Here is a 25728-nt window from a genome sequence, read left to right as displayed (position 1 = left end):
ACCTCTTACGGATCACAGTGTGAACTCTTAATTCACATCATGGGCTGGGCACTTCTAGGACAGCTTATATGATTAAATGAATCCCACAGTAAATTTGTCCTTGCACGATGCTGCTTCAGTTTACAGATTTGCATATTTGAAGTCTCCCAGAAAATTCCTACAGCCTGTCCATAGGAAGGGCTTAGCAGAGCATCCTTTTTAAAATAGTTTTTCTTCTCTGGAAAGGCAGGATGGGGGGCAGAGGAGCATTCAGGATTCTGTCATCAAAAGTGCAGGCAGAGGGGTCAGGTGTTCTTTGGGGCCCCAGGGACAGTGACTTGTGCCTGAAGTTAATTCCCAAGGGGTGTATATGTGCTCAAAAGATGTTCCTATTACAAAACAGAGGCAATTAAAGATGCTTAAAATCATGTCACACTTTAAAATGCCTTGGACATTGACGTCTATGGTAGAAAATGAAGGCTCACACGTGACTGAATGTGGCAGAGCCACATTACAGTTACTTATTGCAATTGATGGCTCCCTCATACTCCCTACTACAAACAATGGGGAAAAAATCCCCGCCTTGTAGGGATAGTGTTAAATAGGTCATGTTTCGAGGAGGATTCACCTGCTCTCACGGCTGGGCACCAGGAGGCAAAGCTCACTGAGAGTGAGTTTTGATTTAAGATTTTTCAGGGACTCGTCCCGTGGTCCTTGTCTGGACATCAAGGCTTCCAAGCCAAGGTCAAGCCCAGCTTCTTGGCTGCCTCTAACCCTGAAGAGAAGCCTGCCTTGAACTTGCTTTGGAAGCAAAGTGGAAAGAGAACCTTCTCCGTAGGGGAAGCTCAGCTCCTCCAACACGCAGTCTTTGTGGAAAATTAGACTGCTTTGATGCAGTCTTCCACAAACGGCTAATGGCAGAGGCACACTTTTTTCTGTACTTCATTCTTACATTCCTGAATGTTTCCTTTTACAGTGGATAAAAGTTTTTGAGTGGCTTCTTGGCATGCCTTCTAACCGGAAAGGGGCCGTGATCCCAACAGCTAGGTCTCAGATAGCTAAGCTGCTTCTCAGGGGACGTCCACTCCGCTGCACCTTGGAGGGCCCAAACACACCCACGGCAGAGGGGCCCTGTGGCACAACGACGACCCTCGGGGTCACCCGGCCCTGACCTGGGTGGCCCAGGCTAGCCTGATCCGGCCAGATTCCGGAAGCCAGGCAGGGTCGGCCCTGGTGAGCCCTTGGAGCGGGGGCCTCCAGGGAAGCCCAGGGTCGCTCTGCAGAGGCAGGGGACGTCTCCAGGGGTTGCCGCCATAAGTCAGTTGTGGCTTGACAGCACTTCCCACCGCCAGGATAACCTGATCTGAAGGAGTTCAAAGGAATCCCTAATGACTTCACTAATTGCTTCCAGCAGAGCAGCAGTTCTGTCATTCACGTGGCCTTGCACACCATTCTGGGGGAAATTCTGGGTTTAATAACTGCAGGGTTGTACAGCAAAAAAAGCCTGTTGTTCCCTGTTGTACTTTAACACTTGCTGCTCTGGTTTTTGCAAGAAATCAAATGGAAGACCGCATCTGATAGTAGATCGTGCATAGTAATACACACACACACATTTTTTTTTGCTGTAAAATCACAGTGACCCCTCAGGGGGTTTTCAAGGAATGAGATGTTCAGAGGTGGTGGTTTGCCCTGGCCTACCTCTGCGTTGCAACCGTGGACTTCCTTGGTGGCTCCCCATCCAAATAGTCAGCAGGGGCTCGCTGGCAGTCTTTAGGCAGTGGCTGGACAAACACTTGTCAGGGATGCTTTAGCAGGGGGTTGGACGAGATGGCCTGAAGGGACCCTTCCGACTCTGTGATTCTCCTGTTCTACGATCAACACTACTTAGCTTCCAGGACCTGAGGAGACCAAGCTTGCCTGGACCATCCAAATTAGGGCATGGGTGGAATTTCAAAATGCATCGTCATTGTTGTGTTGTAAGAATACCCAGAAGCAAGAAGTAGGCCAGGAAAGCTGGGGAATATCTTGGCTTGCATCCAATGATGGGTGAGTAGAAATATAAACCGACTTAGTGTAGTTCCACTTGCTCAAGAGCTTGTGCAACACCTAGTCTGAGCTTTCCTTCACTATATTATAGTGTCTAGAAAGAAGTTGCAAAAGATTTGCACAAGCAAAAACACAGTAAGTTTGACTTAGTCTAAGTGCCTCTACCAGGGACTTTTCCTTAAACGTTTGCTTGCACAGGAGCTCCAGCACAAGTGGAAATTTTGCAACGGATCCTACCCAGAATCTTTTTTGTGACACTCAGGCTCCTCCAACACATTATGCGGCAGCAAATCTAGTTTTGATTCCAAATGTGTACTCTAATCCTAGCTCTCTTATGAGCACACCTATGCAGTAGGTGATGTCGTTACACGTAAACTTAAATGCCTAGGTACACAGTAGGGGCACATCCTATCACAGTTTCACTCTGTCGGTGCGCAGCTGAGAGCAACAATGTGGCCATAAGAAGATGTTTGGAGTTAGGCTGCATTTTTTCTTTCTGCATTTAGATTTCAAAGTTTAAAAATAGCATCCTTCAAAGACTGCATGAAGTTACTCTGAGAATAACATAGGAAAAGAGGAAAAAACAGTAAAAAGTTATAAATCAGGTTAATAAATTCTACTATACACAGTAAGGTACAAAAAAACTGCATCCAAGCGGTTGAGTGGCTTTTCCAAGTCTCTCAATGTGGTGTGGTGTTGGGCACAGGCAGTTTATTGACCTACTAGAAGACTTTTAGGAGGACTCTCTGAGGAAGCTAAATGCACATCAGTGGGGTTACCTTCACAAGTCTTAAAGAGATTAGTACAGTAAAGGTTGCTCCTTAAATGTAGTTAGAGAAAAGTTTCAACCACAGTCCTTTGAATTAGTGTAGAAAACTGATTTGCTTTTTATAAGTTCCCCTTCTTCTTTGGCAAAAAATAGTGAATAAAAAGAAACCGATAAGTAAATCCAGTCACATGTTGTGCTCCGGTCTTATCAGCCACATGCTGTAGATTGATGGGTGGGATGGAGGCCCCAGACAGGGCAAAGCTCGATTCTCTGGTTCACCATTTCCTTTTCAATGGCAAGAGAGACATGGTGTTGAGGTTAATAATATGACGTTTTAGGCATCATATTTTTTACCAGTTCTGTGAATCTGCTGGAAGAGAATCATGGAAAAGGCCATGCCAAGTATCTGAGAGAGAGAGAGAGAGCAAAAGAAAGAAGGAAAGAACACAACTCTTAGCACCATCATGCTTAATATTTCTTATAAGTGTTTAAAGGCTTTCCCATGCTTACTAATTCTTATAACAACTGTCAGGTAGACTACTACGATTAGCCAACTATCACAGGGCATATGGACAGGAGGCTGAGGGGAATTTGGGCTTCCATATACAAATTCCAGATACAGTGTACAATTCAAAGTAAACTGGGGGGAGGGGGTTCCTTCTCAGACAAGGAACTCTGAGGGAGGCCAAACAAGTTGAGATGACATCAGCAAAACTCTATGATGGACTCCTTCTGGACAGAAGACCGATCTGAGGAATGAGCTTCCTGTTTAGCTAGGCCATTGGATGTTTCATTCCCATACCTGTATCTGAGACATCAGCTGCCAATCTATATATTATTAGCCACTCATGGCTGCCATCTGTGGATATCTAAATCCACAGATTGGGGCCATGTGGAGGCTAAAGAGATTTTTCTGCACACTTGGGGGATCTAAATGTCGATACTTGCAGAACTAACAAGGGTTTACACCTTGAAAGTTTTGGGAAACAGTTATCAAATAATTCTATCGAATGTTTCTTTGAGTTGCATAAATCTAAGAATAGTAAAATAAACAGTGCTGGAAAAAGACTTGCATCTCTTATTGTTAACAATGGTTTAACCATAGAAAACGACTGCTTTCGGTTGGGCAGGGGAGGTGACTGCACATGTATCAATCACTGCAGTGATAGTGTAATTGATTATTTTATTGTGTCACCAGAATTATTGAATGTAATTGAAACTTTATGAATTACTGAATACAGAGGGAGTGACAACTTGTGTTAAACTTGCTAGGAAATATATTTTCCTCATCTTCCGTCTATTATTAGCTGTCAAAATTGTGATCAGCATCATCAATATCCACAGCAGCAAATTTCCCCATCTCATTCAACAAACTGTTCAGCACCCTCTGGACGGATGCTGAAGAGTTCCAGAATCCACTCTGGACCCATAAAGGGGTACGAGGAGGTGTGATAAAAGCAGCTCTGGCCTTAGCTCCTTCCTCTAGAACTATCTGCCAAAATCCTTTACCCAGATGTACCGTTCTAATTACCGAAGCAGATTCCAACATCTCTCAAAAAGCATCCATCCTGGGCAGTAATCTGGTTTTCTGTTGGCATTGATTTTTTTTGATAATCCACACAAAAGTAGTTGGGACCAGTGCAACAGGTGAGGCCCAGGGGATCACAGAAAGTTGAATCATCCCCAAATCAAGGATGTCCTCAACTCAGTTCCTCATATCACTCAGAACCTTTCCAGTCATTCTATAAGGTGAGCAATGGATTGGCAGATGTCTAAACTACACTTAGGCTGAGGACAGACTGGCAGTATGAAGCGCGAGGGAGGCGGGACAAAAAGACCTAGACCAAGTTGTGCCGGGAATTCCCGGTCGCACTGCACCTACTGATGCAGGAGCATACTGGGGAGGAGGCACAAGGGAGCGTTCGCACTGTTGGACCGCCCCTGGCGAAGGCGTGGCTTTAAGAGGCTTTTTTTTCACTCTGACGGCATGCACCTATGCACAGCACTGCAGCAATGCGGCTGGTTTGCGGCTTTTAGCATGCACACTTCCGGGAAGCGGGATCAACGCGCCCTCCACGGTTTGCTACAGCTTTCACCTGGTAGTTTTTTAACGTGGTAGGGAATCGTCATAGGACGGGTTGAGTACGGCTGGGGAACGCCTGACAGCTGTGGCTGCGTGAACCGGCCCCTTTAATCCATTTTTTAAAACGTGCCTCTATCGGGCCAAACTGCCAGTCTGAACTCAGCCTTAGGCCGAGTTCAGACTGGCCGTTTGACCAGGAAAACCCGGAACAGTTTGTTCCGGCTCTTTTTTGCAACGACTCCCTCCCGCTTCAAACTGTTCTCCCCAGCCTGTTCTTGAAAATGTGCTCAAACCCTCTGCTTCAAGGAAAACATTTTAAATAGCCCCAATTCAACTATTTTTCAGCGGATCTAACTGCTATTTGGGCAGAGCACACCGTCTTGCCAGTCTGATTGTCAGAGCCAGATTTCAGATGGATGGCCTGGACTGCCAGGAGGAAGAGACTATTGAGGCAATGCAGTGATGGAGCCCTGCTTTTCCTTCCTGGTTCCCCCACTGCTCCATAATAGGCAACAATGGTCATGTTAGTCACTTTTGGTACACCTACCTGCATTATGAGGATACACATCCCAACGGTCCCAAAAATGTGCTTATTATCATCAAACCACATCTGAACTTTTTCAAAACACCCCTGCAAAAAAAAAAAAAGATTTTGAAACAACATGTTGACTGAAATAGCATCACAAACATGGAAGAAAGTTCAGATTGTATTGACAACAGGAGCTAGAAAAGAACACCATCCACTATTTCTTTCCCTGGTAAACATGATTACAAATAATTGATCTTTCCACTTACTCATTTTAAAATAACAGTATCTACAAATATGTCTATACTGAAAACGGGAGTTGTATAATAGGAAGACATCCAGAAAAATGTAAATGTGATTTGTACAATACACATTTAAGAACATATGAACATAAGAGAAGCCAGTGTTGGATCAGGCCAATGGCCCCTCCAGTCCAACACTGTCACACAGTGGCCAAAAATACCAGATGCCACTGGGAGGTCCAACCAGCGGGGCCAGGACACTAGTAGCCCTCCCACTGTTGTCCCCCCCCCCAGCACCAGAGCATCACTTGCCCCAGAGGCCAAGAGTTCCTATCTATAGCTACTAACCAGCCACAGATGGACTTCTGCTCTGCTCCAGCCTCCATATGTTTGTCCAATTCCCTCTTGAAGCTATTCATACTTGTAGCCACTAGCCGGCTACCATCACCACCTCCTGTGGCAGTGGAGTCCATGTGTTCATCACTCTTTGGGTGAGGAAGGACTTCCTTTTATCTGTTCTAACCCAACTGCTCAGCAATTCCATGGAGTGCCCACGAGTTCTTGTATTGTGAGAAAGGGAGAAAAGTACCTCTTTCTCTACCTGCTCTATCCCCTGCATAATCTTGTAAACCTCGATCAAGTCACCCCTCAGTCATCATTTCTCCAAGCTAAAGAGCCCCAAGCACTTTAACCTTTCTTCACAGGGAAAGTGTTCCAACCCTTTTATCATTCTAGTTGCCCTTTTCTGCACTTTTCCCAATGCTATAATATCCTTGCTGAGGTGTGGTGACCAGAATTGTACACAGTACTCCAAATGAGGTCACACCATTGATTTATACAGGACCATTATGACACTGGCTGATTTCTTTTCAGTTCCCTTCCTAATAATCCCCAGCATAGCGTTGGCCTTTTTTTTATTGCAGTCGCACACTGCATTAATGTGCCATGGATTTTAACAGGAGAATAAAAAGCACAACCCCAGGGATATTTCAGATTTTTTGCGGAAATGAAGCTAGAAAAGAAAAAGATTACTGGTATATTTAAAATAAGGAAAAAAATTAGCAAACATATGCAACCTCTGCTATTTTATTGCTCAAAAGCATGCCATATGATATACCATTTTATATACCATGGGTGGTTGCTTTTGAGCAATAAAGTAGAATTATCAGTGCAATCCCAAAGAGAGTTACACCCTTCTAAGTTTATTGAAGTAAATGAGTTTAGGAAGGTGTAAATCTTTTTAGGATTGCATTGTAAAACACTTCAGGCTTCAAAGACATGTGGTGAAAAGCATGGACTAATTAAGATGCCCAGTGTAACTTCTGCTCTATGTAAGCATGATCTCAAAAAAACAGAGAACCACAGCCACAGATAAACAATAAGAAAGAGAAAACGCAAAGCTGTGTATAGACGCTAAAGTAAACAATCACTATCTACTGGGAACAAAAAGCATCAATAAACGTAAATACAGATGACAGAATATTTTAAAGTTCAAAAGGGGACAAGACAAGGTTGTCCATTATCTCCACTGCTGTTCATCTGGATATTAGAAGTCCTGTTAAGAAAAATAAGAGAAGACAAAGCAATTAAAGGTATTACAATTAGGGGTTTCTCATACAAATATAGAGCGTTTGCAGATGATGTTATGTTTGTGGTCGAGGATCCACTTAAAACTCTGCCGTTATTGATGACAAGAATAAAAGATTTTGGAGACCTGGCAGGATTTTATATCAATAAGAAGAAATCAAAGGTGATGTGCAAAAATCTAATAAAGAAAAAGCAAGAAGAACTACAAGATTTAGTACAGTGTGAGATAGTGAGGAAAACCAAATATTCAGGGATTGAGTTGACAATGAAGAACATAGACCTATTTAAGAATAACTATGAAAAACTATGGAAATCAATACAGCTGGACTTGGAAAAGTGGAACACTTTAAACTTATCATTAATGGGGAGAATATCAGTGATCAAAATGAATGTTTTACCTCGTTTAATGTTTTTATTTCAGACGATTCCAATTGTGAGAGAGCCAAAGGTTTTAAATGTCTGGCAGAAGGAAGTATCGAAATTTGTTTGGGGTGGGAAAAAAGGTAGAGTCAAAATGAAGATTTTATGTGATGCCAAGGAGAGAGGAGGATTTCAACTTCTGAACTTTAAACTTTACCACGATGCGGTATGTCTAACCTGGTTAGAACAGTGGATTACTTTGGATAATAGAAAACTGTTAATGCTGGAAGGGCATGACCGCAAATTTGGATGGCATGCGTACTTATGGTATGGAAAAGAGAAGATGGACAAGTTTTTTAAACACCATTATATAAGAAGAACGCTATTTGATACATGGACAAGATATAAGAGGTTTTTGGGGGAAATGAGACCTCTTTGGATAGTTCCGGCTGAGGTTATTAAGCCGCATTCAAATGCTAAGGGCCAAGATTGGTTACAATATAAAGATACTTTGAAAATTGAGGGGAGGATGGTGGAAATTAAAGAGAAGGGAGAATTAAGCTATGATTATGATTGGTTACAGTATTGGCAGATACATGATCTCTATAAGTCTGATAAAAGAGAATATGGTTTCAGGAAGGAACCTAACGAAATTGAATTTGTGTGGTTGCAAAAAGGTAATAAGGTGATATCTAAAATATATAAAGTATTGTTAAAGTGGTATGCAGAGGATGAAACAGTAAAAGAACAAATTATTAAGTGGACAATTAATATGAATAAAGAAATATCTATGTCATCTTGGGAGTATTTATGGAAAAATTCAATGAAAATATCAACTTGTAATAATATAAATGAGAATTGTTACAAAATGATGTATAGATGGTATATGACGCCTAAAAAGATTGCGCTTATGAATGTTAATATGTCAAACAAATGTTGGAAATGTAAGAAAAAAGAAGGGTCTTTCTACCACATGTGGTGGACCTGCGAAAGAGCTAAAGACTTTTGGACAGAGATACATGCTGAGATGCAGAAAATTTTGAAATGTACTTTTAGAAAGAACCAGAAGTATTACTTCTGGGGATCAAAATGGAAGAAGTTAATGCATCTAAGAGAACTCTGATGTGGTATCTAATTACGACGGCTAGAATGACATATGCTCAAGCTTGGAAACAAGAAAAAGTACCAATGATTTGGGAATGGATTAAGAAGTTACTTTTTATGGTAGAGATGGTTAAACTCACAAGGAAACTGAACAATAAAAATCCTGAAGATTTTTTTGCAGATTGGTTAGATTTTAAAGAATATTTAGAGAAAGATTGGGATGTGAAGAATAATTTGTTTGCTTTAGAGAACTATTGAGAATAGAGTATGTAAACTCCGAGACAGAGAAAAGCTAAAAACTCATGTATTGAACTATAGGTTAACGGTATATAAATAAGTGTTTTGACTGTTTTTGTTACTGATAAGAAGAGTAAGAAGAAATGGTATAAGGGAGAGGGTGGGAGCACTGAGGGAAGCCTGAAGAAGAGGGGGAGGGGGGAAGGAAAAGGGATGTGTATCAATTATAATATTTTGATGTTGAACGTGATGTAATATTCCTATAATAAAAATTGTTTTAAAAAAAATCACTCATGATGTTGTCAAAGGCCTTCACGGCCGGAGTTCATTAGTTGCTGTAGATTTTCCGGGTTGTGTGGCTGTGGTCTTGGCATTGTAGTGTCAGGGTCCTTAGTCAGGTTACACAACGCAGGGCTTCATGAGAAAATAACTGTTTATTAGTAAATCCAGTACTTTGGACCTTTGTTTCGGACTTTTTTGTTATATAGTACTTTGTACCTTACATTGATTCATATTTCATTGCTATTGTCATATATTATACTATTTGGACACAATTAATGAGTAATTAGTTGCTGTAGATTTTCCGGGTTGTGTGGCTGTGGTCTTGGCATTGTAGAACCTGACGTTTCGGCAGTAGCTGTGACTGGCATCCTCAGAGGTATAACACAGAAAGATCAATCTTTCTGTGTTATACCTCTGAGGATGACAATCACACCTACTGGCAAAACGTCAGGTTCTACAATGCCAAGACCACAGCCACACAACCCGGAAAATCTACAGCAACTAATTACTCATTAATTGTGTCCAAATAGTATAATATATGACAATAGCAATGAAATATGAATCAATGTAAGGTACAAAGTACTATATAACAAAAAAGTCCGAAACAAAGGTCCAACACAATAGATTGATTAAATTTCCAGTTAAAGTATTCATTTCATGAGTCGTCTTCTGAATAGGACTGACAAGTTTTTGTCTTTGAAACATGATAGCTTGACCTTAGTACTTTGCAGACTTTGATAAGAATTGTTTTTTTCTGAAGATTGTTGATTTGTTAACTGTATACAGCCTCACACTACAAATGTTAAAAATGATTCTTGCAGTTTGAAGTTATACATCAGTCTACATACATTCAGAAGTTGTACATCAGTCTACATACATATCAGGGCTTCGAGCCACCGCGGCTGCATGCATCGCTGCATCCTGGTTTGGGTCGGAGGTGAGCTCAGGAATCTGAGCCACCACGTCTATATACATCTCAGGACTTTGAGCCACCAAGTCCACATGTGTTGTTTGGGTTTGCGTCCAAGGTGGATTCAGAGCTTTGGACCACCGTGTCTCTACATACGTTATCGCCCTTCGGCGTTTGAGGCTCTGAGCCACCATGTCTACATATGTCTTACAGCTTCAAGCCAGCACATCTACATACGTCTCAGGGCTTCAAGCCACCACGTCTACAGATGTCGTCGCATGCTGGTTTGGGTCTGGGTCTAAGGTGGAATCAGGGTTTTGAGCCACCAAGTCTACATACATCTAGGGAGAACTTTGAGCCATCATGTCTATATAGGCCACTGCACGCTCTAAGCCACCACGTCTACATATGTCGTTGGCATGCTGGTTTGGGTCTCAAGTGGTCTCACAGCACATTTCACTGAAATGCCCCTCCCCTTCAGTTTCTACTGCAGACATTCTCAGGGACTCTGATTCTGTTCTGCTGGGCTTCTAGTTTTTTCCCCTCCATTGGAAACAATGGAGGATGGGGGCACCTTCTTTGGGAAGCCGTAACTCAGACCCCATAAATGAAACCCTCACCAAACGTGGAGGGCAGCTAGAGGAGATTCAGCCGGAGATCCACTGTGAGTTTGGTGTCTCTAGCATGCCGGGGGGGGGTTCTATACACTCCTGGACCTCCTGAAGTTGCACCTGTCATTTGCCTGAAGGCACTTGGGGGGGGGGGGGTGTAATTTGGACCCCATATATTCAATCCTCACCAAACATGGAGGGATGGTAGAGGAGAGTCATCCAGACATTCCCCATGTGTTTGGTGTCTCTAGCATGCTGGGTTTTTTCCCTAACATGTCACAAACTGAAGTAGTTTGTATGAAGCCTTTTTAGTTTGTGATGGTTTGCGGTTCAGTTCATGGGTCTGCCACGAACCACGAACCAAACTGCATTTCCCTGGTTCGCGTCCATCCCTAGAGCTGACCCACTCTCTGTGGGAATACTTTTGATTATCAAAGAGGTATCTCGGATGCCTCCTTCTGGGGGAGTCCCAGGTGCTCAGCTTCCTCTTTGGCCAGGACTTCAGCCTCTATTCCAGGAGAAGTGGAGTCAGTGCTCTGGTCTGTGTCAAGAGCAGATTGTGTTTGAATGAACTTCAGACCACATTCTTCCTTTGGTGGTGGTGGTGGTGGGGGTCAGTTGTTGCCATCTATTAAACATGGACAGTTCTGTTTCTCTCTGTGTTTTCACTCATGCTCAGTGATTAATGATAGTCTTGAACAAACAGGAAAGAAACTGAAGTTAGGATAATTTCCTGAGTGACACTAAAGACAAAATTAAGATTACACATAAACTAGAATTTACCATTTTCCACACTAAATTTGTGTTGGTTGAATTCCGACCGCAGTCTTGGGAATTTTCCATACAGCATCTGTCAGGCACAGTGTTGTCACCTAGCACTGGGTACCAGTCTGTATAACTGGTAACGCCACAGCAGTGCATCTGTGGGACAAAGATCAGAAAAGACCTTACACTGATATAAAGCATGTTTTAGAATGTACCCATGGATAAATCAGATGTATCACCATATTATTAGCTTATCTATTTCAAAAGCAGCCACATGACTCATGAACCTGAGACATTAAGGAGCCTCTCCAAGTTATGATCTGAAAATTTCTCCACTTAAACTCCAAAGCCTGCTAACCATTTCAGTTCCTTCCACATGTTTCCTACCGTCTCTGTGTTAGTGCCCTGTGCAGAGGCCAAATGCCACTGTTCTGATGCACTTTGCATTCATGCTGCTGGAGAATTCCAAGATTTGCAGAAATATCATACAAAGGAGAAACTGGCGCCCACATTAAAGAAAGACATGTGTTGGTATATCCTGTGAAGGAACAGCATTTATGTTTCACTTCCTTCTAAAGTATGTAGTAAGCAGAAAGGCTCCACGTTCATTAAAGGTAACATCCCCTCAGACAACTCCAGTGACTGCTGTGATGGTGGGCAGACCTATAGATTGTCAACAAATAGAAGAAAATGGATACTGGAGGGCATTAGGGAAGGGATACAGAATTTTTATGGGACAGAATTCTTTTTGGTCCAGGCAATGATGGTTCTGACTGCATTTTCCTTGCATATCAATAAGGGATTGGCAAGGAAAAATCTGATTTAGTTGTTTTTACCGTCTGTCTTTGAGCCTTTTTTGGGTAGTGGTGGGGTTTTTAAGTAAGTGACTCTGCAAGTAACCATCTAACTAAATCAAACCCCTAACGTTTTACATAGGGTTACCAACTTGTTTTAATGGTTCCATTCATGTGATCTGAGCAGCAGCTTTGCATGAATAAACTGAGTAGCTGAAATATTTCCCACGCCATTTCCCCCAATGGAGAAGCTTTATGTGTTCTACTTCTGCATGTTGGCTGTTGCTCAAAGGCTCAGGAGCAAAGCCAGTGAAATGTGGCCACTCGAGAAGGGATATCGGATGAGAGGGTCTTACTTCCACAAAACTGGAGCTTTCGGGAGCGAGGGTTACTCTTTATTTCAAATGTTAACGTTTCAGCATTTTTCTTCTTTGGGACACCAATTTTATCTTGTGGAAATCCTGCTAGCTTACGTTTTAGTGTTGCACAGCATTTTAAGGACAGCTTTCCACTCTTTGGATGACAGATAACGTTATAAATTACATAAGCCAATATGCAAATTGCTGTATAGCAATGCAATTAATTAATGCCAGTAAGGTGCAGATAAGACTCCAAAATTATTAACAGTACAGGAGGGGACTTTGTGTCATTTTACAAAGAAATACACCAAAATGTTGCTCTACCTCGGCCTGAATGATATTCCAAGCATTCTTCAGCCCCACGTTGTTTTCTGTGTTATAAAGTTTGAGCCCTTCTTTCAAGTCCTCCTTTGCACTTTCACTGACCTGTGTCACGGAGATAAATGTCAGCAAGGTTATGTTCCAATTTTAAGTACTGGTAAGTGCTTTGCTACAGTTTTGGGAGAAATATATTTTCTCTCAGTTCTGGAAAGTGAGGGACATTTACAGAAACCACATGCCTGCCACATATTGGCAATCATTCTAAAAGCTGATCACATACTGACAGAGGCACACACAATTTTCACAGCTATAAACATCGAAGAAAACAACTCCTTCAATATACATTTCAGTAAAGTGTTGCCTGCATCCTTCCAAGATCCAGCTGTGCTTTGGCAGGGAGGATGAGGTAAAATAAATAAATAAATAAATAAAATACTGCATTTATACTTCTACTTCACTCATGGGGGCATCGTGGGCTGGTCACTCACTCAATGTTAGCTCAGTGTTAGAGAGGGATTTCTTGGGGAAACTTAAAGACAGAGTGGCTGATGTGCATGCAGCATCATTACCAGACCAGAATGACGTCACGCCAGTGTAGCCACAACACACTAGTCCTGTACATATATTACAGTGAGCAAAGGCACATCCTGCATAGATGTAGGCATAGCACACCTTCCCTTTAGAAATGAAACCAGAGAACAGGACCTGGACAAATGTGGGGTTTGAATCACATGTTGAAGCATGCACGCCACGAATGTAACAAGAGAATTACTCAACACATGTAGAGAGGAAAATCAAACATACTCTCAACATGGATCGTATGTGCATTCTCTGTAATTTGTTAGTGGATCGGGGCTTAGTTGGGATCTTACGTTCTGTTGGCCCTGCGTCCCGCCTCTACTGCTGGCACAGTGTCATAAAAGAGATGAGAAAAATTCAATGGGAAGAAAAACTGACCTGCACAGCCATAACAGAGTAGAAGCATCCTACTCATCCATCATCACAGTCTATAAAGGCCTGTTATAGAATCTCCACGACAGCATGCTCTCTCTCTCTCTCATTGTGATGTGCAGAGTGAGAATACATGAGCAGGATCTATGGTGCAAGAAACCCCGGAGAAAGGACACTTTTCACAAAACGTGTTGTCCTTTGGGCTCATAGCCTGCACAGGAAGAGCAGCCTGCTCGCGTTTGTCTTCTCAGCACCCTCACAGGGACTCCAGCTCAGGACACAAAACCTCAGGAAGAATGTCTCCTTCGGCTGGGCCTCAGAGGACAGTGCGCGCCACCCAGGCAAGGGTGGGGGAGACCTCATGCCTCAAAGGTCTACTCCCCCCCACCCTGTCATACATTGTTACAGTGTATCGGCTTAACATCCTTTCCTCACCAGTTGTTGCCAGCATTGGTGGCTTTCCACACCAGGGCAAGCTTGTAGATTTCCTTGTTGCCGCTGTGGCCGCTGACACCGTGTAGGGGCAACAGGGCTCCCACATGCCCAATTTCCATGTGTTTTCACTGCCCTTGCCCCCAGTGGTCTCCCAGCACCTCAATGCGACCAAGGCCTTCGAGTTTGTTTTTTTTAATACTGTTTATAATCTTGGGTTCTCTGAATTCCCAGGTGTTTTTTTTTAATGGTAAGTATCTAGTGCCTTTTGTTGCAAAGGTATAAGGGGAAAGACATCTTTACAATGAAAGGGAGAAAGGGACTTGATTTTATTTTAAGCTAGTCTGATACCCATGCTTTGCTACAGTAAACCCAGTTATAATACTGATGATGTGAAGTTTGAAAGGTAACATTTGTTGTAGGAATTCTAATGGAGAAGATTGTAGTGTAAGAAATGAAGTGAGACATATGTACTGTTCCCCCCCCCTCTACTGGCGGACCTCTCTGTAGACCACATTGGTGGTTCTGCCCTCGGGTGCTAGGATCACCAGGCTGCTTGGTGAGCTCATTGGAGCAGGCCACATAGAACTGTCCATGTGAGAAGCAGTTGTCTGAAGTCAATTCCTGCCACCTTCAGTGTCTGGCCTTGGAACTTGTTGATGGCCATAGCAAAGCAGACCTTGAGGGAGGAACTGCAGCTTCTTGAACTGGTTTTCTAATTATACGAGTGGTATGAACACTGACTCTCCCCGAGCACTGCTGGTGAGCAGTGTGGCCTCAATGATGTTCCTGTACAGGGCCTTCACTTTCAGTCTGGTGCCATTGCAGAATTTGGATGGGTTGAGGTTCCACAGCAGCATCACTGGAGCCCCCACTTTGAGGAGAAGCTTGTGGGTTGGGAAGCCAGGAGGGATAAGGGTGTTGAGTAACTCTACAGGTTAGTGAACCATGTCATCCATTTGCACCACTGAGTCCACAGATCGGTACTCCATTTCTGCCTCCTTGAAGGAGTTAAGGATAGAGTTTCATTAATTATGGTGGCCCAGTCATTCTTGGGGATCAGAATGGCATGCTCCATGGACCTCTCTGTGATACTGGCAATATCAGGGTAGATCCTGGCTGTTAGTTCTGGTAAGGTCCTCACTACTAAGGCCAGGCATGACTGGTGATACTCTCCATCCCCTATTTTCAGTAGGAGTTCAAAGAATTAGTTCAGAGAATTCCCCAGCGGACACATTACCTCTCAGGTGGACCCTCATGTTTATCCTTAGTGAGAGTTTCCTGATGGGTGGCCACAGGTACTTGGCCTTGACACATGCGTTCACTTCATCAGCTCAAGTTCCCCTTGGCACTACTGGCAGAGTCTGCCAGAAATCTCCAGCCAGCAGCACAATGACTCCCCCCATCACTCCATCGTTGCCCTTGGTGTCTTTGAGGGTTATGCTCAGTGCCTCAAAACACCCCTTGTGTGCCATGGTGCTCTCATCGAAAAGAATGAGTTTACAGTCCTCTGAGAGACTGTCTTTGTATTTCTCCCAAAGACTCAGAGGATTGGGGAATTGACAGAACACCAACATTACTGTGAAGAGCTCCCGCAGCTTGAAGGGAGACTCACACAGGGCAGCTTCCTCCAAGGTAGCATCCCAGTGCTTGTCATGTAGACTGGAAAGTGGGGTGAAGGACACCATTCATTGTCTTCAGATCTGAAAAGGACGTGGGGCCATGGACCTTATGTAGCAGCAGGCGGAGGTGGTAACACTCAGTGTTTTTTTGGGTGGATGCTGTACACCCTTCCCAGTGCATGGTCCTTTTTCACTCCTGGCCAGCCATCAACATCCTTCCCCTGCTTCCTTCTCATGGATTTGTTATTCTTCCACAAAAAGTAAGAAGGGGCCTCAGAGTACAGGAGGGTTCTTGCAAAATAGTTTTGCATAGCTCAAAGAAAGCCAAGAGTGTTCTATCAGGAGAGTTGCTGAGTTTCTTGGCTAAGTTGTTGGAGGTGAAGTACACACACTGACCATTCTTGAGGTGAACAGCGAGATGGAAGACAGTGGGGTACCTTTCATGAATGAGGAATGCCAGGATCCTCCAAATCACCTCAGAGCTGTTGATGTCCCAGCCACTCTTTCACAACTTCATCTCATCTCTCTCATTCTCTAGGGCTATAGTCACATAGTCAGTGCCCTTGTTCATGTACTTGCAAATGTACTTGATGGACTTGATTGAGTTGCATAATTCCACATTGATGTGAGCATCGAAGGTACATCGCAGGACAGGGTTGTAGGGCATCGTAGCCAGGGTATTCCACCTGAAGGTGAAGAGGATGTTTGGGGAAGTGTGGTGCTTCTGGTACTCTGTGGAATGGAAAAAACTGGATCTGCCTCACATCTACATCCATCTCTACCCTGACATGATCAACAAAGTCATCTGTGCCAAAATACCTGCCCCAGAGCAAGACCCACTCTTCCACAACATCATCAAGGCCAATATGATTCACACAAATCACCCTGCATGAAAGGAGGCAGCTGCAGCAAGTGGTACCCCCGGCTGCTTCTCAAGGACACTCACAGGAGACAATGGATACCCACAGTATCATAGGAGGTCTCCAGCTGGTGGTGGCTTCACCCTAAAAATGGGGGAAGTGAAACGAACTCTATAGTGTACCTCAGCCATATGATAGTGAGGACCCACACATCCATGGTGATGCTGTCTATGCTGAATAGTAAGGATGAAGCCTGGTGCCCGTGGGTGGGGTGAATGGAGATGGTGGGGAAACCTCCTTGAGAGGAAGGGAGTCAAACAGACTACTTAGTGGACTGTGAAGGATGTTTCTCAGCTTGTTGCTTATTCCTGAAGACGCTGGGCTGCTTTGGTGGCAGAGACTTCCTCTTCCAAGTGTCTGAGGAGTGTGAAGGATGATGTTGGGAGTGGTGGAAAGATGGCTTCCATTGCCTTGGGTTTAGAGAATTTCTGTGCAGCAAGTTGAGAGTCTCCCAAGTCCCGAGCTCTCTCCCAGCTGCCATCCACGTTCTTCAGAGTGCCATCCGTAGAAGAGTGGAAGAGGCCCTCGCTGCTGAAGGGAAGATCCTCCACTTTCAACTGTATCGCAGGAAGCAAAGAGGTGGAACATAGCCAGGCATGTTGGCATAATGCAATGGCTGTGGCAAGCACACGGGATGACGAGGTGACAGCATGTTTGTTTTTTTGCGACCTTGGAAGCTTCAGAAACAACAATGGCTGCATGTTGCTGCTCTGGTGCTAGAATTTTTTCTCCAATTGAAAGGAATAAGCAGAGAAGTAGGAGAGATAATTATGGATTTTTGCTGTCAGGGATGTCAAAGCATACACCTTCCTGGCCAAGGTGTCAAGCTTCTTTCCTTCACAGTCTGGGGGAGCTCGTTGATGAGACTCTTTAGAGGAAGAAGAAGAGTGAATGATGACAGAGTTGGGAGCTGGATGTGAGAAATTCGGCATCCATTTGCTGCACTTTGTACAGTGCCTCAAATCGCTTTGACAGGTGATACTGATGCTGGTTTCTCCCAGGTGTATTTGAGACCCTCTAGGTGGACAGGTAGCATTGGAAGGATTGCACCAGGCATCAGATTGAACCAGTTTGTGGATGATGTCCATCATTTTCGGTATCTCAGAGGTCATCTGGACCATCTGATGGATTAGCTCTTTCGGACCACCTGATGGAGATAAGAATTCTTGTGGAGCAACCTCAGATTCCAGAGAGGCATGTAACAAGGCACCAGATTAGGAATCGGAGACATCAAAAGTGATTTCAGAAGGTTCCAGGGAAGTATCCATAATGTTAATAAGGACTGGAACCTAGGGACCAAGGTGAGAAGGCTGGGTAGATGGCTGCAGCAGAGGATGGTCAGAGGTTGCATCTGGATGCTTGTTGTCCGAATGGGGTCAAGAATGGTCCCACCCAGACTCAGTGGAGATGTGGTGTCAAGGAGAGTCACCATGAGATGATTGACGGGAATGGTCAGGACGGCAATCATGTCCGTCTCTGGAGACATAGGATCAGAAGCAATGCTCCCTCTAAGCTGTAGAGTCTTGTGAGCAAAAATTCCACCTTGTGAGCTACTGGTATTACAGTTGTGAGTGAGCAATTAGGCTACTGCATAAATTAGTTTGCTCTGGAGCCATCCTTCCTGAGCTAAGACAAAAATGTGTGAGCTGGAGGCTAAAAACCTGTGAGTTAGCTCAAACTAAGTCAGCTTAGAGGGACTACTGATTGGGAGTGGTGATGAGACTGCCTGGAGACCAAAGCTTCCTGTGCTGAGTTTAGGACCGGTTGTTATAGTGGGGAGACGATCTGGAACTCGATGAGTATCGGGTCCAACTTTGATATGAAGTCGATCTTAAATGGCAGACATAGTATCTACTGGCAGAATGAACTGAGCTCCACAACTGAGACCAACCATGAGAGCAAAAGGTGCTTCAATCTGGTGACACTCAGCAGTGTGGCAGATCTTGGTAACAAGCGATGCTGGAGGAGTGGAATGTAGCAATGAAGATTGGGAGGAAGTAGGGATAACACCCTGCGCCAGTGGAAGGAAGGCGGCCAGTGGTGGAGTTGATTCTGCTAAGATTGGGGATGGAGGCTCTCTGGTCAATGTTGAAGACCTCAAGGCACCCAAACCCACAGGTTGGATCGTTGGTGTATCTGCGGTTTTTATGGCCATGGCCACATGAATCAGAAGGACCTTTAGCAGGCCATTCAGACTTTTTTTCCTTTGATGCCGAGGGTGCCCATGATGCCTGTCTGTACCGATATGCCCATCTGAGCACCCAGTGGCATAGACGATGCGGACCGAACTGAGGAGGACGTCGGTGCTACCGGGGCTAATTCAAAGAGGTGACCTCAGAGTCCAAGAGCAACGGTTGCAGCAGGCTTGCTTGGTGAACTCTGCACAATGCTGGCACGACTCAACGTGATGTCCCTCTCCGAGGCAAAGAAGACAGAGTTGGTAGCCATTAGAGGACAGGAGCTTAGCTCCACAGGAACACTTTTTGGAAAAAACTGCACCAAATCCCGAGACTTCCACAGGGGAGGGGGGAGGGGGAGAAGGGAGTTGGGGGTGATGGAAAAGACACACAAAACACTAACAAAAAGGGATTTTTTAAAAATAGGGAGGATACAATGAAGAGAAGGAAGATGAAAGAAGATTCAAGAAATGGTGATGAAGGACCGACAAGAAGACAAATGGAGGTCTGGGAAAGGAGTTGCATGTGGGGCGTGCCTGCCCCCCCCCCAGGTCTGGGCATGCGCAGAGCTTGAGGAGGAAGCATGCAAAAACGGCTGAGGACAGCTCTACAAGTTCTGACGTCGGTCCAGCACAGGCGCAGTATCCAGGTGTGTGACTGCATGGAAGCCATGAAGAAGTTCGTATTGTATCCACGGACAGGGTTGTCTCTTCCACTAAGGCCACCTTTCTCTTTAGCCCATCTTCCATATTGTCCTTGACCTAGTTCCATCCAGTTGGTGGGGGAAATAAGCAGCTTTTTTCTTAGGGGGGGGAAGTGACAAAAACAGCAGATGACCTATGGTACACTACAGGGCTGCACTAATGCTTACCTTGTCCATATAAACGAAGAACAAGATGAGCAAGATTAGCTCAGCAAGGAGGATGATCAGCAAAACAATGAAGAACTGGAAGAAAAGGGGGAAAAACAAAGAAAGAGATTACAATCAGAGAAGGAGAGAGATGCCTGAGAGTGTCGAAGAAGAAATTTGGAGTCATTTCAATAAAAACTGCAATGGAAGCATATAAGTGACACTGAAAAGAATCTTCAGAATAAAATTATGTCCACAGCAGCAGCTGACACACACTGCCACTTTCTTATGTCTTTTGACATTTTCCGGTATAAATTCTCAAACACTGTTCTTTTGTGAATATTGTGGGTTTTTAATTTATCTGAAACATTTATGAGATTTCCCCCCTTATAATGCATATAAAACAAAAGCCCTGTGGCATCTTAAAGGCTAACATTTGTTTCAATATGAGTTTTTCCTGAACCATACCTCACTTCCTCAGACTGATCAAGATGGGTCACCATGTTAGTTCCTCTGTCTGTAGCAGTAGAAGAGAGCCAGAGTCCAGGAGCACCTTCAGGACTAACAAAATTTGTGGCAGGGGAGGAGCTTCCCTGAGTCACGGCTCACTTCTACTGTATCTGATTGTTTTCAGGGACCCATGGAAGCTCAGACCCTGCCACAAACTTTGTGCTCCTGGACTCTTACTCTTTTCTACTTCAGATAGAGGTATGTGTAGGAACATCGTACGGGGATATCTTATGCAGAAGGTGGGGGGGGGGGTCAAGGCTTGGTGTGAATTACTCACTGTGACCCATAAAATCTCATATTGAAAATAAATGCTATTAGTCTTTAAGGTGCTGCTGGGCTTTGTTTTATTTTGCCACAATAGCTGTGCTGCATGGCTGCCACTCTGCTGTCCATGTAGAACCTAAGAATCTGAACTTTAATTTTTCAAAAAGCAGGTTCTAGCTCTTACAAATGTAGGGATATATCGAAACATATGTGAGAGATGTCTGCTGAATCCACAGTGGCTAGTGGAATGCCAAAAAATGCATTTGATGATTGCTGCAAGAAACATGGTTGTTTTCGGCAGCAAACACCATCTGGAAGTAAGATAGGCATTGGACATGATATGTGTGTTTGTGATGCCTGGGCCAATCAGGTTCCCCACATATATGTATTTCAAGCCTTTAGGGGCTCAGGATATAACTTGTGCTGTGCTGCACTAGGGGGCGCTGGTGCACAACATTTCAGAGACTAGCTCAGAGGATTTCTGTTCAACTCACAACCAAGCTTCAACAGGAAATCACAGAGGATGGGTGCACCTCCTTCTGGGGCGCATAGAACTGGCCCCCCCCCCCCGGTCCAATCTTTTTGAAACTTGGGGGCTTTTTTTGAGGAGAGGCACCAGCAGCTATGCTGCAAATTTTGTGTCTCTACCTCATAAAACAGCCCCCCCAGCCCCAGATACCCTCAGATCCGTTCTCCATTATAGCTTATGTGGCCCATTGACTATAATGGTCCCCATAGGCTTTAACTGAGCCAGAAAAAACACACACAATTTTTTTGCACACCCCTGTTATGCTTTTCAGTATGAGAAGTAAGCTGCCTTGAGTCACAGGGAAAAGTGGGATATAAATATCTGAATAAATAAGTAGTTTGGGCAGGTTGATAACATTTAAGCAACTTCCTGTTTGTTAGGTTAGGCAGTGCTCTGACAGTGTTCCACCTCTGTTATACTTGATCTGTAATGCTGGTTGTCACATTTCACTAAAAAAAACACAAAGTAGACTGCAACAGTTCTGCCCCCCCCCCCTTCAAGTGCCGGTATGTTTTCTAATGTTCAGATCAAGGCAACGGTCCAAGGCCAGGTCTAACCAATATAGCAGACTGGGGCGGGTAGACCTGTTCTCCGTAGGCCTGGTCTACCACTGTAGAGGACATTTTGTGTAATGAAATTTGACTTGATTCTGTTTTCTCTTATAAAGTTTAAATCATTCTTAAAACAAAGCTTAAATGTAGTTTAAAAGAATTCATTTTGAGATTTCTGCAAGATTAGGGTTAGAGTTATGGAAATAATCTAAAAAAATATGCAATAGTCAAATGTAGACTTGCTCTCAACTTTAATGCTACTAGCTTTTTCACTCACAAGGTAGAATTTCTGCTCACAAGACTGTGGTGCTTAGAGGGAACACTGGTTATATCTGTACTTCCTGCAGTGATGTAGGTATAGCACTGTGATTCCCAGTGGTTGGCCTTTCAATGCTCTGGGCTAGCAAAGCCAAAAGTGAACAGTAGATCTCCTGGCACGTGCTTCCTGCAGTGTTCTCTGGACTAAGTCCAGCCAACCCTGACAATGTGGAAACAAATACAGCAAGACAGAGGTAAGAAAGAGTCTGACTCTGACGCCTTCACTTCCTTGAAAAAACGAAAAGACCCTCCAGTGGGTGCATGAGCCTCCAGGGCCCCCAGAGTATGGAAGGAAGGCCTTGACACCTTTTCTGCTGCCTGCTTGGCTGGGGGGGGGGGAGAGCCTGAGAGGAGCCCCTGGGACACGAGGCCCTTTTGGCCAGGGAGCCCGCTTGGCCAACTTACACTGAGGAGGAGGCACTTGTTTTCCTTGATAGCACCCAAGCAGCCCAAGAAGCCAGTCACCATGATGATAGCACCGAGAGCAATGACCAGGTTGGCAGCTGACAGTGACGGGAAGCTGGGAGAAAACGTGGCAAAGTTTCCTTGTGACACCGACAGCCATATTCCTACGCCCAGGAGGCCACAGCCACACAGCTGACAAGAAAGAGAGGAAAGATACTGTTAACACACAGGAGTGGGGTCATCTTTGGCAGCATGGGCAGGAGCAAAATGAAAGTTGCTAGTAATTAGCTCTCTGATTTACAGGAGATTGGAACCCAACACTGGAAAGCCTTGATCCCACCCCCACCCCTGCTCAGGTGAGAAGGATCAGACTGGCTCTCAAGTTTCAAACTATCATTTGTAGGGAAGCAGCAGCAGCACAGTTGCCCATTCAGAGACAGTGTGCTGAACAGAAGACCACATGCAAGTTTCAATTTCTGGTCATCTCCCTTATATATAAAAGCTGAATGGTGGTGGCACTTCTCTAGAACATTCTACATGCTCCAGAATTGGTTGGCGCCCTGGTGTGTCACTCAGAATCTGTCCCTATCCACTGGCTACACTGCTTGAGTATCGCCTCCAACATTCTAAACAGTTTGCTGTTCCTCTTCCCCCCATAGCCAGTCAGAACACAGAGGTCGTTTGCATATGCAACTTGATTGGCTTTTGCCTCTAACATTCTAAACAGTTTGCTGTTCTGAGGTAAAATGTGTCCAATCTCCAGGTGAGGGCTGGAGATCACTCAGAATTACAACTGCTTTCCAGATGGCAGAGATCAGTTCCCCTGGAGAAAATGGTGGACTCTGTGTCCTTACATCCTGCTGAGATGGCCCCCGTATGACAGCCAATGTGACGTAGCAGTCAGGGCTTCAGAGCATGGGAGAGGCTGCAGGTGTGTGTGGGGTGGAAAGCTGAAGAGTGAGGGGGAAATAAAGGTAGGTTGGATTGGCTGGGAAGGAGACAGGGTTGCCAGCTCCAGGTGGGAAATTCCTGGAGATGTGAGGGATGGAGCCTGGAGAGGGTGAGGTTTCAGGAGGTGTGGGACCTCGGACAGGCACAAAGCCATAGACTCCACCAAACCAACCATTCCCTTCTGGGGAACCATCGTTGCCAATCTCCAGGTGAGGGCTGGAGATCACTCAAAATTACAACTGTTCTTTAGGTAGCAGAGATCAATTCCTCTGGAGAAAATGGTGGACTCCGTGTCATTATACCCACAGCAAACTGACACTGAGTGTCCAAGGCCAGGGCACCCGCCCAGAGCCTCTTTCTAGAGACCATTGTATTTATTTCCACAACGGGCCTTTTTCCTAGTTAAAGATAAAAACCCAAAGGTTTACAAATGTTACAAATGGAGGGCTCAGGGGTGGGTGAAGTTTTTCAGTCATTGAGATGATGCTGTTTGGTTTCATTCACATAGCCCCATTTCAAAAACCTAAGTGTGGTGGGAGGGAGGAGAGGGAGGGAGGAGGTTGTGGGAAGAAATAGGGGTCTGTATGGAGGAAGGTGGGACTGGGATTTCCCCTCCCCCACAAATCCTTTCAGGTCCTTAAGGTCTAACCCAGGGGTGGCCAAACTTGCTTAACGGAAGAGCCACATAGAATAAACGTCAGATGTTTGAGAGCCACATGACATGAACAAATATTGCGCACACGTTTTTATTGGAAAATATGCACATTTGCTTTTTATTAACATTAAATGAGACTGCCAAAAATAAAAACAAAAGGGATAAAATATATATTGATAATTATAGTTTTTTTTTGTGATGGATGTGTGGGGGGGGGGGGGGGGGGGGGCTTTGAGAATGCATTTAAAGCTAAAGTTGCTATCTTTATCTGCTCCTGCCTGCCTCAAGCCTACCCTAGAAGGGAAACACTGGCTGGGGAAAGGAAGACCGATCTGGGAGGCATGCCTCCCCTTTGCTTCCCCAGCTGCCCTGCCGGGAGCCACATGTGGTTCCCGAGCCACAGTTTGGCCACCCCTGGTCTAACATACAGTGTGAAATGGCCCAGAAATGTTGAGAAATGGCATATTCCATATTAATGGAATACAAGGTACAAATGAATCAACAATGAAAGAAGTGAAAATGAGGTGAAACAAAACCAAAGGCAACAACAGTACAAAAACCAAGAATAAAAATGGCTACCAGATCAGTACCTTGCTATATTCAGCATTAGAACTTGTAGCCAGTGAAATCAAATGAAGTTGATGCCAGACAGATGACAGAAAGTTCATCTTGCAATACACAATTTATATCATTTTTTCACAAAAAGCAATGATAGCCAGCCACCATTTTAATTCAGGCAAATTCATGAAGGATAAGCCAAGATAGCTCCATTGACTCTCTATGTATAGAGGAAGGGTATCTCTGAATACCTGGTGCTAGAAACAAGAGGAAATGATTGCTCTTTTTCATTCCCAGAGGCACTTGGCTACTACGACTGGAAACAGGATGCTCGAATAAGTAGTCCCTGGGTCTGATCCAGGCAGATTCCTCATATGGCATTCACCTTGCTACATTGCTCTGTCACAGGCCCAAACTAGTAGGTCCAGCACCCACAGGTCCAACCTGAGGACACCAGTAAACTAGGCCAAGTGGCTCAAGTGGTTACGACGCTGAACTGCAGGCTGTGGAAGGTCAGTAGTTCAGCAGTTCGAGACCTGAGTGTGCCGCATGACGGAGTGATCTCCCGTCTCTAGTTCCAGCTCCTGCCAACCTAGCTGTTCGAAAGCAAGAAATTGCAAGTAGATAAATAGGTACCACTTCGGTGGGAAGGTAACAGCGTTCCGTGCGCCTTGGTGTTTAGTCATGCCGGCCACATGACCACGGAAACGTCTTCGGACAGCGCTGGCTCTTCGGCTTTGAAACGGAGATGAGCACCGCAACCCTAGAGTCGGATTCGACTGGCTTTCGAGCAAGGGAACCTTTACCTTTACCTAGGCCACTTAAAAATGCCACAACGGCTTGATGCTGACAAGGTCCGGCTTCCGCCCAGGTCACGGGACCGAGACGGCTTTGGTCGCCCTGACTGACGATCTCCGGAGACATCTGGATCAGGGCGGTGTGGCCGCACTGGTGCTGTTAGATCTGTCGGCAGCGTTTGACACTGTCGACCACCAGTTGCTGACCCATCGCCTTGCCGATGTAGGGATTCAGGGGCTTGCCCTTCAATGGTTTGCCTCTT

At 44.7% G+C, this 25728-nt stretch overlaps 1 protein-coding gene across 3 annotated transcripts in view; it reads right to left on the bottom strand.

Annotated features, from left to right (window-relative positions):
* Nucleotides 1-2292: 2292 nt before the first annotated feature.
* Nucleotides 2293-25728, bottom strand: part of TSPAN9 (tetraspanin 9) — a 151937-nt gene continuing 128501 nt past the window's right edge. For 2 of the 3 annotated variants that reach the window (XM_015426542.1, XM_015426540.1), the window contains 6 exons: nucleotides 22505-22696; nucleotides 19949-20023; nucleotides 12979-13080; nucleotides 11520-11657; nucleotides 5425-5508; nucleotides 2293-3200 (listed from right to left, as the gene is read on the bottom strand). In XM_015426542.1, the coding sequence (XP_015282028.1) occupies nucleotides 3129-3200; nucleotides 5425-5508; nucleotides 11520-11657; nucleotides 12979-13080; nucleotides 19949-20023; nucleotides 22505-22696 (663 nt within the window). In that variant the 3' untranslated portion in view covers nucleotides 2293-3128. Of the gene's footprint in view, nucleotides 3201-5424; nucleotides 5509-11358; nucleotides 11430-11519; nucleotides 11658-12978; nucleotides 13081-19948; nucleotides 20024-22504; nucleotides 22697-25728 lie in introns of those variants that run through there. The other variant, XM_015426541.1, reaches the window with a different exon arrangement.

This window comes from Gekko japonicus, unplaced genomic scaffold (genome assembly GCF_001447785.1).
Source record: "Gekko japonicus isolate JY-2015 unplaced genomic scaffold, Gekko_japonicus_V1.1 scaffold1326, whole genome shotgun sequence".
Classification (NCBI taxonomy): Eukaryota; Metazoa; Chordata; class Lepidosauria; order Squamata; family Gekkonidae; genus Gekko; species Gekko japonicus.
Note: the sequence above shows the minus strand (reverse complement) of the source record. Positions and strands in the feature narration are given on the sequence as shown.